Below are 12,358 nucleotides of genomic sequence, written 5' to 3' on the forward strand. Positions count from 1 at the left end.
GATTCCAAACAGTGTAGAGAATAGAGCAAGGAGAGTTGCAACATCGATATCAAACGATATCTAGCTAAATAATGATGCAAACATCTCGAGTGTGTGTGTCTATTTCGAATAGAATGCATTTGAGACATTAATTAACACCTTTGCCATTCGTATCGCACCCAATTTTATTTACGCACTCATTATATGTGCACACAACCCGTGCCACGGCCACGACGACATCGAAAATCAACTGAACTTTATTTTAGCGATGAAGCCAAAAACACACACAAGATTTTGCCAGAAGTGTCTTTTATCTGTGATCGTCGACAAGCATGCTCAATGCTCATGCCTAAGCATCACCGTTTTATCAGTAGCGTTCCTTTGTGTAACTATGCAGCTACTGTATGTGTGAACGCTACCTGCTGTGATAACTAATCGTGCAATATGCACGCAATCCAATTGCCTTTTAAAATGTGCAAAAACCGTATTTGCTTGGCATTTGGCCTTATGTATGTGTTGTAAGTGATGATTTAAGTGAATTAATATTACGTATTATCAGAGCATGAAATCGTCACGAAGAGCGCGCATGCTGAGAGTTTGTATTAGTGAAAGCTGTGTATTAATCAGGAGAGAACTTTAAGCGCTCCTGTGGTAATCACCTTGCTTTACAAATGCGATTTCATGCTCCGCATATTATTCGCGCCAAGCAACGACGACAAGTCATTTAAAACACAATTGAAATTGAACCCAAATTACACAGTGTTGGTGGCGACAGTAGACATACCACTTACATTCATCCAACCATCCCGGCGAGAGACTCAAATATGCCACAGAAATCATGCTTTTTATCGTTGAAAAAATATGATAAAGATTGAATAATTTCGAGCGATCAAAATGTCAATTCTGTCATTCAGACTTCATTCAGGTCATTTCTTTATCTTCAGAAGTTTGAGAAAGCGAAAAATGGCGAAAATGTTGACTTGGACAATTTTTAAATTGAAAAAAAATGATAATATCTGAGTTATTTGCAGTAATAATAAGCCCTTTAGAAACATTAAGCTCAAATATCAGACTGATGCCTTCCAGTTTGAAGTCACTTATTCATTTTTTCAATATGAAAATTACCGTTTTCATTCTTTACCATCAATGAAAAGGAAACAAACAACAATGCACCAGCATGAATTGCTTATTTTCAGTTCACATTAATCACACAAAAGTAAAAAAAAAATAGTCGATTGATTTCATGCAGTCAAAATTCAATTGCCCTCAGATTGCTACTGCTGCTGCTGCTGCTGCCACACTGGATGAAATTCCAATGTATCTGCATGTTTTTTGTGTGTGTGTGTCTCTGTTCAGTTTCGTTCAAAAAATTGTGTCCGAGATTAAAAGTACAATTCGCCACTGAGTTTAAAGCTTGAAAATGACTCCCAGGCCTTTTTATTCCTTTGCTTATTTTGGAATTCTTCTGTGGCTGTGCGATTTATTTATTTTTTTTTCCTTTATCCGCAGTGAAACGTACTACTCTGTGGAGCTTGCATCTCAAACATTTTATCTACTTCATTCCACGTGTTTGTACGATTAAATGTTTGCATACGCATATCGTTTTGGTATGGTCTTTTTATGTACCAGCATCTAACATGAAGTAGTTTGCATCAAAACAGAAGGTTTTTTCGATTTCGAATGGTAAAGTAGGTGTAAAAGTCAAGTACACATATTCGGCCCATTATTATTTATTGAGCGTATATCTTGCCGATAAACCTATCAATTTGTGTACATTCGAGCGACGATGGCGGCGGTTCGTTTTATGATATATCAGCAAGTTGCCCGCTAAAGATTCACAACATTTACACGTTGAGTGCAATGGTGCATTCGAAAATGGTATCACTGGTAGCATTGATTTTAAGTTTTTAATTTGAATTCGAACACTTTCTATAATTCAAAGACATTGACGTTAATTTTATTTGATACCAAAATGTATATTTTCAATTCCAAGTTTGTATAAGAGAGAAATCATTCAAAGAGCCCGTCAATTGACGGCAAAATACGGAAAACCCAAAATGAAAACGAAAACAGCAGAGAGAAAAAAAACTCCACACCAAATCCGACAATATATATAGCAAAAATTGTTACAAAACACAAAACGCTCTCAGGATTTAAAATGTGAACGGATATTTGTTCATTTTAAGATAAAAGACCGAACAAAGCGGGCAAAACAGCAGAAGATGAAAAAAAAGTCAACAATAACAGCAGAAACAACAAAACAACAGAGCATTGTGAGATAAATTTGCAAAAAGAATAAGATAGAACTAGAGGTAGTAAGTGTCCGAATGGAGCAACCGAAAAGCGTATCACATCGGAAAAAGAGAGAGAGAGAGAGAGAGCGAGATCGGGCGAGCGAGCGAGCGCAATAAGACGAAAATGCGATTGGTTTGAGTGCCGTCCTTGTATAATTGGGCGTTAAGACAATTGGAATTCCTTTGAAAATAGCCGAACTGATGTAATGCTTCGTTGGTACATGGATTGTTTTGCGATTATGCCGGCATATCGTTTCAATCCGATGTGCATGAAATTTTCACTTCTCTTTGGATCGTTCTATCTCTATCGTGTTCGGTTTTTGTCTCGCTGTTGCTCTCTTTTGTCTCGTGCTCGGCCATCAAGACGTAGTAAAAGGGACAAACGAAGAGGAAAATCTCATTCAAAGCGCAAAGTAGGAAAGGCCCGAGAGGCTAGCAATGTTTTTGGTCTTATTTTGGGCTGTAAGGTGTGCGCAAATGCGCTTTTGCGCTCAACAACAATGGATTTACATGTTTGTATGTGCGCGCGGCTAAACGCGAGATAAGTCATCAAGCCAAAAAGCATGTAGAAATGTTGTTTCGGAAAAACGTTATTTGTTACTTGCCGTTCGTTCTTTCTCTGTGCTGTTCATTTTCTTTCTTCTTCTTTTTTCTGCTTTATGTTCGATCGTTTCATTTTGCACCGTGGGCTCAGCTTTTTTTATGTGTGTGTGTATGTTCAATTCTTTTTTATTCTGCTGCACTCTGTTAATAAATTTAACATCATGGGTCTTGAGTTCAATTCTATTTGCGGAACGATATATTTTTTCCCTCTCTATATGTGTTGATATTATTATTTATTGTTATGGACAAATTGTTTCAGAAGCTTGAAATTGTGATTCAGATTTTAGCGAGTTTTTGTGTTGACTCGATTTGTTGATATCGTGAGAGCGGTGTGTTTTTTTTAATGAATGGCCAGTAGACAGTACTGAGTTGGGATTCGGGTTGTCAGTCTCTTTGAATGGAGAACATAAAATATCTTGCCATATTTCAAAATGAGAGTGTTTTCCAATTTGACAGTGTCGCGTACAGTGAGGAGATATAGCAGCAAAAAAAACGAGAACCGTTTTTGATTCGCCGATTTGTATTTTTAAGTCTGCGCATGCAAAATGTTTACCTTTTGAAATGTGTGTACAAACTATTTAAGCACAACGATATGTGAGGCGGATTGTATTGGTTCTTTTTTTCATGATTTTCGAGAGAGTGAAAAAAAGATAGAGAATGAGCGAGCAAATATGCCGATCGACAGACACTCAAATCGCGCGGCATTGATAAAATGTGAATGGCGAACACGACTGCTACATTTAGAATTGACTGACGATGGGAAAATGTTGCAACCGAGTATAATATAAGGTGAAAGAAAGAGAGAAAAATATAAAAGCAAAAAGGAGTCCGCATGATTGCAGCTGGTGCTTACTTATTCGATTCAATAATCTCCCATGCAAATAAATGTCTTTCGGTTCGCTTTGTTGCGCCTCAATCGCAATTGGTATTTGCTTGTTCTCTTTTTTCCTCTTTCGATTGCATCCTTTGGCCTGGTATTTTCTGTGTATTGTTCACATACACAGATCAATTGAATACAAAAGTTCAATCCAATTCACAAATTCGATTGGCTAATCTTGGCATGTATGCAATTTTTAGCGAGATTGAGATACAGAGACGAATATCTAGCCCATTTCGATTAATATGAATATCAAATACAAGAAATCAATGTTCGTTTCCATCATATGACTTTCCACTGAAAATCGATTCATTTGATAAATGAATAAATCTCAGTGCGCGTCCATGCTACATCACCAATGTACCTTTTTTTTGCTTTATTTTACTCGAACATTTCCTCTGGCTGCTTTTTATTTCTCTTCAATTTCACACTAAATGAAGCGTTTTGTGTTTGACAAATAGCAAAAAAGCACATTCGATTTGAACGAATTTTGTATGCGGAGCACATTCGAACCTAATTGCTTGCGTTCATTTAAAATATTAAAACTGTTGTCATTTTCACGAGAAATCCAAGTCCATCTAGCATTGTCGTTCTGGGATACACTTTGAATGAGAGAACGTTTAAAATACGCACAGTATCCGTTTGTTTATATTTAAACGAAATCAACGCACACACACACACACATGCGTACAAGAATTACACGAGCGACTTGCACTTGCTCGATAAGTACATTGGTGACATTCCGATCGATGCGTAAGAATAAAATACAGGAAAACACTCATTTTAAATCACAAACACACAAGCACCAAGGAGATGTATCATTCGTGATAACTGTGAAAGTGATGCATTTGAACTTCCAGAAAATTAAAACGATCCAATTTATAATAAAAAAAGAGTAACAAGCAAAAGAAACAACTCTGCACGTCGTGTTTTTTCATTGCGGTCATGCTGAAAAAAGCCACACAATTAAATCTATCAAAGGAACAAAACAAGCTTCATGAAGTGTCTATATTTGTATCATTGGAGCAATTAAAATGAGTAATTTATGTTAACTTTGACGATATATATATATATCGATGTTTATGCTTAAGCCCATTGATTATCATCCAATACAATCAAATAAAAAATAGACATTCGTTTATCTCGTGAAGCCTTTTTCATATAAAAATACGCAGCGATTTACTTTTAAAAGTGCATTGATTGATTAATTCATTTGCTGCTTATAATGATTTTAATAATAATGAGATCTAAATTGTGCAGAATTGACAAAAAAAGTGGCACATTTTACAAGTCTTCTCATTCCGATGCAAATGCGAAGCTAACTTTAAGAAAATAGTGAACAAAAAAGCGTACGATCATTAATATTAATACAGATTATTAAATTTGCGAGTCGATTGTTTGTGTATTTTAAAACTTTTGTGTGTTCGTTTGTTTCGTGGAAAGACTCAACAGGAACCAAATCCAAAACAAATAACAAAAAATCACACAGAGTCTTCTAAGGTCTTGTGCTTTGTTTCATAATGATTATTATGTGGGCACCAACGAAGCAACAGCGGACACACTCACAAATGTCTGTAACAGCGTGCACTGAGCGCACATTCTCGTTTGCATAATTATTTGGTTATGCATTTTAAAATGGGGAATACAAATCCTTAAATGGAAAATGGAAATTAATTGTTGTTAAACAATTTTATTTTCATTGTTTTGTTCGCGCACAACACATTGATCGCATGCAATTATCATCTGTGCACAATATCGTGTTTGGCAAAAAAAATATGTACTCAGAAGCAATTTTGCCGCCGGAACATTCACTCTTTCGATCTTGTTCTCTCTCTCTCTTCTTCTCTCTTCTAAGTACGTTAGATTCTTATTTTGGAATTCACTTATTTAACAAGAAACCAAAAAGAAGAATAAAAATCGGCGCTCAGTGAATTTAACCGATATTTTAACAAACATTTTATGAATGAAAGTTTTTCTTTCCATTTTTTTTTCTGTTTCGAATAAAATTCTGAAATGGTTCTTATGTAGGTCGAAAAAGTTAATAATTTTTTTTTTTTTTTTTTAATTCAGAAATTTCAAATAGAACAATTTCATATATACATACCCTTTCATATTGATAAAATGATCTACTCGGGCCAGCACGACCATATAAATATGGATAATATGCTCCGTACATTACTTCTGGGCAGGATACTGCCATTGCGATATCACTTCACCGATTAATAAAATCAACATTTACTTTCCATCAAATAAATACCAAATATATTCGGTGTCGCAACTCAAAACTGGCAATTTATGTTTTTTTTCGATGGTTGGATTTTAGTTTTATTGCATTCACTCACACACTGTGACTTCAAATCAAGATATTTTCGACTCACAATTCAAGTTAGTCTTTTTTTTTCTCGATTTAACTGGCACTTTTTCGCTGATTTTTTTGCTGAACAAGTAAAGTTATTGTCACTGGCAAATAAAATACTTTTTTCCCTTGTTCTTATTTAATTCACTCAAGGCTCTACTGTGTAGCACAAGAAACCGAGAAAAAAGTTAATAGTGAACAGTTTTTTTTTTTGTTACTTCAATGAATATTTTTCGACTTTGTCGCTGTTAATGGTTTTTATTAAGACACTTTGCCGTAGAATTACTTCGAACGTTTTTTTTACTCCAGTGAACGGATTCTGAAAGAGATGGAAACATATTTTTATTAATAGTTTTCGATGTTGAGAGAAATTGGTTTTTGAAAACTTAAAAAATGAGGTAAATTGGTCTTAAAATCTTGGATGTAGGCTACAAATAAAAAGCTTAGACAAAACATTTTTTTAGTTCTACTCGGTTCTTTGCATTTATATTTATATGCGTATGTGTGTGTGTTTTTTTTTCTGCTGAAATTCATTTGCCTTGTCAATGTTTTTGTTGATTTCTGCCTGGAATTTTGTTTGCGTATGTGTGTATATTAGTTTTTCAGGCCGAACCGGACTTTTATCAATATAAATGCGTATATCACGTTTGGATGTTGCAACTTGTGGCACATACACACATATATATATATATATATATATATTTGCAATGCAATTCAGTGTTCAGTCTGTCGATCAATCGATGTGTTGCCACTTTTTGTAATAGCTTCATTCTAAGAATTGTGATTGCGATGAGCGAGAAAAAGACATTGACTGAAGACTAGGAATCAGCGACAGCAGCATGGAAAAAAAAAACAGAAACACAATGACACGGAACACATTAAAACAGCAAACGCATAAGCGCGTACACAGTCAGGCCAACAACAATCAAATTTAAATTACAAATGGGACTGGTGCATTTGTCATACGCACTCACGGCTAACATGAGTGATGGTTTTCACAATGCATTTATTGCTTTGTTTTAGTTCGATCGGTGGATTGTTGTTGTTGCTGCCGTTGCTATGCCACATTCAGTGTTTATTCATTGGGCTCTTTTCTCTCGCTCACGCTCTTCATTTCATTGTGAAGCAACATATGCCATGCTGCAGCATCTATCTCTATCTGATTGCATCTGCAAAATGTGCAAGACAAACAAGATTCTCTTTTGATAAATTTATTTATCATGTCGCATTCTTGCTGAGTTCGATCTTCATAAAATCCACTCAAACTGATTGATATTATATGGTGAATTTGAAAATAGGTGCGTGCACACCATTTACTTTCCGCATTTTCTTTAATTCAAATTGTCTTTTTATTCAATTGCTGTGCAATTTCTCCGTTTGAAAAGTGTAATCATTCGTATGCATCCATTTCCATGTAGATATTGAAATTTATCGTTTTTCTTCTTCTTATTCCTCTTAATTCTTTTGAATTGATTAAAATTGCACCCGATGATCCGATCGATCGACACTTGAACGGCATGAACAGCATGTGCTCATGCGATCAATCGCAAAACAAAACCACATGAGACAATCGCAAATAATTTATGCGAATTTTGACTTAAACACATTCGATCGATTCGACCACACACACGCACATGACAAGAAATGTCAAGTCCGAAGAACCGGTGAAATCGATAAAACCAAAATTGATTAACTTTATCTATGATAGAAGAAGACAAAGGAGACAACAACAAAATATTTCATTCGAAGTCGGTGGTATGTTTGCATTGCGGCCAGTCCATTAACATTTCAACTGTGATCGAAAATTGTTGTAACAACAACAGGATTCGATTCGATCGAGAGTGAACGTTCGCTCATCATCATCGTATTACCATCAATCCACGAATTATGTGAGCACACGTAAAATAAATGTTTTAAGCCACTTTTGGTGACCAGTTCACCAAACCGGCGGCTCATACAACCAAATTAAATTAAAATTGAATGACAAAAACGCATTAAATATCCCGTTCATGTGTATCAATAAATTATCGGATATCTATGGATATTGTTGTTCGTTTTTTCGCATCTTTTTTTATATATATTCATTAAAAAGACATAAAATCATAAATAACATGTGGATTGGGCTGTTTTCTTCCTCTCTCTTTTGTTCTTAGTTTTCGTAATGACTTTTTCTCTCGTTCTCGCGATCGCACCAAATCTATGCAGTAACGATTCAACAAGATGCTGCAAAAAGACCAAACGTAACTATCTTGATTGATGTCTTTGTACGCATTTATATTTATCCCATTGATTCATATCTTTTCATCATTTTTAAATCAATTTTTGTTTGGTTTTTTTTTTCTTGTATGAAGGAATTGCTATTGATTTGCTGTAACGCAAAATTATTGTGGTTTCAATACGATTGCGCACAAAATGGATATGAAGAATCCAAAGAAATGTTAAATTTATGCGAAACAAACGAACTTCCAGAAATGTTTTCAGTCTTTTACTCATTTGTTTAGATCTCATGGCACACAACAAACAAAAATTAAGTCATTTCACATTTGCATAAATTTCATTTTTACTTGATTTTATTTAAACGTGAGAATCGTTGCTGGTTTGCTAATTTTGCACCAAAAAAAAAAAAAAAACATATATACAAAATTAATATCTCTCTCAGTTCTTAATAATCGAATTCACGATCCAATCTGAATCATTCTCGATTGGTTTGTTTCGATTCGAATGTGTGTGTGTGCTTTTTTTCGCGACGATTTTTTTCATGTGTGTTCAATACCTTCGATAATAATCGATCGAAATCGTCTCTCATGTGTCACCTGTCCGGTCACGAATGTTCGTTGAATTTAAAGAGAAGCGCGCGCGAGAGAGAAAGAGAGAACAATTTAACCTGTTGAAGAATTAAAAACAAAAACGTCAAGAATGACGCCTTTTACAAAACTACCTTGTGACAAGCCTAACGCACAATTGTTCACACAAACTACAATTAATAAATAATTTATTATCATTTTGTGTCAATTCTGTTTAGTTTCGATTCAATTTTTTTTTCCTTGTTTATTTCATTTCTTTTCGTCTTTATCCGCAAACTATTATACATAACATTGCTAACCGTTTTGTGTGCCTATATTAAATTGTACTTGAATATAATCGTTAGTAATGTTAGAATTTTAACGAAAAAAAAATTAAATTAAATAAATTCACGGCTTTTCCATTTTGCGTGTTCATTGACTTGTTTTTTGTTTTGTTTTTAAATCTGTTTGATGTTTTTTTGCCATTTTATTTAGTTTTGTTGTCGATCCATTGCAGTTTTACGTTTGACCTGCAAAATGCGGCCGATAATTATTAATAATAACGTAGCTGAATGTGTCTGTACAAAGTACATAAATTAATTGCAATCAAAACCTTTAATCATATTAGATTAATGTCTTCAACACCTTCGAACGATCTTGTTTTTAAATTATGTATAAATGAGCTGGCGAGAGCACATTAAAAAAAAAAAAAAAGACTCAGCATAATGCCTCAAAGAAATGAAACAAACACGAATTAGTATGATCCTTCAATATTTTCTCATAGCGAATGTGCTCCGATGACGAACTCCGCATATCTAGAGAGAGAGAGAGGCTTATTGTTTTATTTGGAACGTGGAAGTTATAAAAATGCAGAAAACTTGTGGAATGGAAAGTAAACGGTGACAAAAACAAAATGTTCTTCATTGAATGTCTCATTGAATAGAGTTCACGTTGTCATCAATGACGATGACAACGGCCGACAATATCACATTCTTATTATTATTTTCTATCTGTAACTATTCTGCAGCCTATTCGCTAGGCTGTTTGCAATAAAAACGATTCGATTTCCAGTGTCTATGAGAGCAGTGCGACGGCTGTACCGTATGCGCTTGGGGGGTGTACGAAACAAACAAAGAAACAATTATTTGGCCTTCGTGCACACTTTTTCACAAAATGTTTATTAATTTTTGTGTACGTGAGCGTGTGATATTTATTAATTGATTGTTAATTTTCTATTCATAATTTTGTGCTACAATAACATTACGACAAAAAAAGAAATAGAGATTTATTGGTTGGGTTGATTACGTTGCGTACCATGGACATACGGTTGTATGTATTTTGTTTATTTGATTGGCTTTTTTGGTCGGTATCTGCATTAACGTTCGCCCCTGTTCGTTTCAAGTCGACTGAATTATTCCTGAGAGCTTGATTTAAAGCAGCGTTTTCTTCGTGCGATTTGATCACTATGATAACATTTCACCGATTCTGACACCGGAGATAAATTCGTGAAATGAATATACAGATCGAACAATTTAGCGCGCACTAAACACAATTATCTCTCTTTGACTTGAATTGTTCGAATTTGTCGATCTCATTTCAATGATGATTACGTTTTTTTTTCTTTTAAATATTATTTGGCCAAGTAAATAAAACAATTATTTTATTTTTCATCAATGTCAGTATTTGTACACATTCTTAGACTAAAGAACTTTTTTCGCGCAATATTACCAAATGTATATGGCGAAAGGAAAATTGTTTTTGTGGGATTGACGTCAATTTGTTTTATTGCAGAATCAAAAATGAGAAAGTATAAAGAAAAAATTGTGAAGATGTGCGACGGAAAAATCGAATTAGAAGAGAAGAAAGAAATACAATTATTTCAAGTTTCTCGCAATTTGTATCTCTATCCACTTGAAATATGCGACGAATTCGTTGTAAAGCACATATCGATTCGCAAAAAAAAAAAAAAAAAATTTCCAATGTTTGCAAAATAAAATATGACTCTTATTTCGTATTTTTGTTCTGTATTTTTCACTAAATATTTTGTGCGATGTCTTTAACACTTTGTTGCATCATCACTTCAAATACCAAATCGAATGGGTTAAACCAATAATAATAATACGATATAATAATTATATCTCCTGTTGTTGCTTCGGTTTAAATTACTTTTTGACAATATTGTTGAATTTTTCGATCATCGAATTTTTGTTAAATGCCCGCTTTTTTCCTCTTTCTCTCCTACACTCTGCTTTAAAAAAACACACTTTTGTCTATCTCACAACCGTAACTGATAACTTTTCGATAATTCTTTTTTGTTTGCCAATTTATTTTATTTTCTATTGTTCGTAGCAATGAAACGGCTTCTTGTTGGCGGGTCTTTCGGTCGTTTTACATACACATTGTTCAATTTTATTGACTCGATTGCTAATCACATACTGAATGTATATAGTTCATTTATAGTAATCGGATTTTCAAGTTCGTTGTATCCTTGATTGATATATTTAGATTTTTCCTGTCTTTCGCGCACTATTTAAAATCGATGTTCGGTATTTGCATCATTCAATCGAGTACACAATTTAAAAAGCAACACATACATTTCTTTCTTGTTTTTATTCTCTCTCTCTCTCTCTTTCTTTTTTTCGCTGAAAATTTAATAAAAACGCTACTACTTTCTGAAAACGACGGAATTTATATCGCTTAAACCCACAAGAAGAGAAGAAAAAACAAAACGAAGTTCAGTTCATCGATTTCGATGTGACGTGATCAACAGAGTGTTCGTTTAGAGACTGTTGTTGCTGTTTCTGTTTTCATTTTAATTTGTCGTGGTCTCTGTATTCTGTCTGTTACTTAAAAATAACACATACACACACACACACACGCGAATCGAACGCATCGGTAATTCAATGCATTTGTTTGGGTGAAAATGACAAGCAAACGAACAAACGAACGAGTAAGCGAGCGAATGAGTGTGCGTGTGTACATGTATGAGTGTGTGTATGCCAACATTTTCAAATGAGCGCACGGTTTCGATCGAGAAGCACGACGACCAAACCGAACAACGGAACGAAACAAAACACTCGCAACGCGAACAAGACCGCTTACTTAACACAAACACATTTTATGAACATGAATACAATGCATCACTTAACTCGAATCATACAACACCCGAATTTTGAATACCAAACATTGTATCCGTATGTTCCGTTCATTGCCGGTTGATTTCTCTCTCTATATTTTTTAAACATTTCATCTTAAAACCGGAAAAGTATTCGATTAATTAATATTAGTAAGATCGAGAAAATATGTATAAAATAATTAATTTATCAGAAATCTTTCGCATTTCAAAAAAGAGGATCAATTTTCTTTTGTTTGAAAACAAAAATATAATTTTTTTAACTTCAAATCAATTTCCGGTCTCAAATTATGTCTATAAACATATAATAACCGGTCTCTATTTGGAATCATC

The 12,358-nt window shown here is 34.2% G+C and overlaps 1 protein-coding gene across 3 annotated transcripts in view; it reads right to left on the reverse strand.

Annotated features, from left to right (window-relative positions):
• Positions 1-11,659, reverse strand: part of LOC116352475 (protein vestigial) — a 51,666-nt gene extending 40,007 nt beyond the window's left edge. Inside the window, exons 1-2 of one of the 3 annotated variants that reach the window (XM_031785108.1) lie at positions 11,059-11,659; positions 5,858-6,428 (exon numbers count right to left, since the gene is read on the reverse strand). In XM_031785108.1, the coding sequence (XP_031640968.1) occupies positions 5,858-5,953 (96 nt within the window). In that variant the 5' untranslated portion in view covers positions 5,954-6,428; positions 11,059-11,659. Of the gene's footprint in view, positions 1-5,857; positions 6,429-8,882; positions 8,993-10,206; positions 10,799-11,058 lie in introns of those variants that run through there. The other 2 variants (XM_031785107.1, XM_031785109.1) reach the window with 2 other exon arrangements.
• Between the last annotated feature and the right edge of the window lie 699 nt (positions 11,660-12,358).

This window comes from Contarinia nasturtii, unplaced genomic scaffold, assembly GCF_009176525.2.
Source record: "Contarinia nasturtii isolate CC-2019 unplaced genomic scaffold, AAFC_CNas_1.1 Cnas_scaffold_187, whole genome shotgun sequence".
NCBI lineage: Eukaryota > Metazoa > Arthropoda > Insecta > Diptera > Cecidomyiidae > Contarinia > Contarinia nasturtii.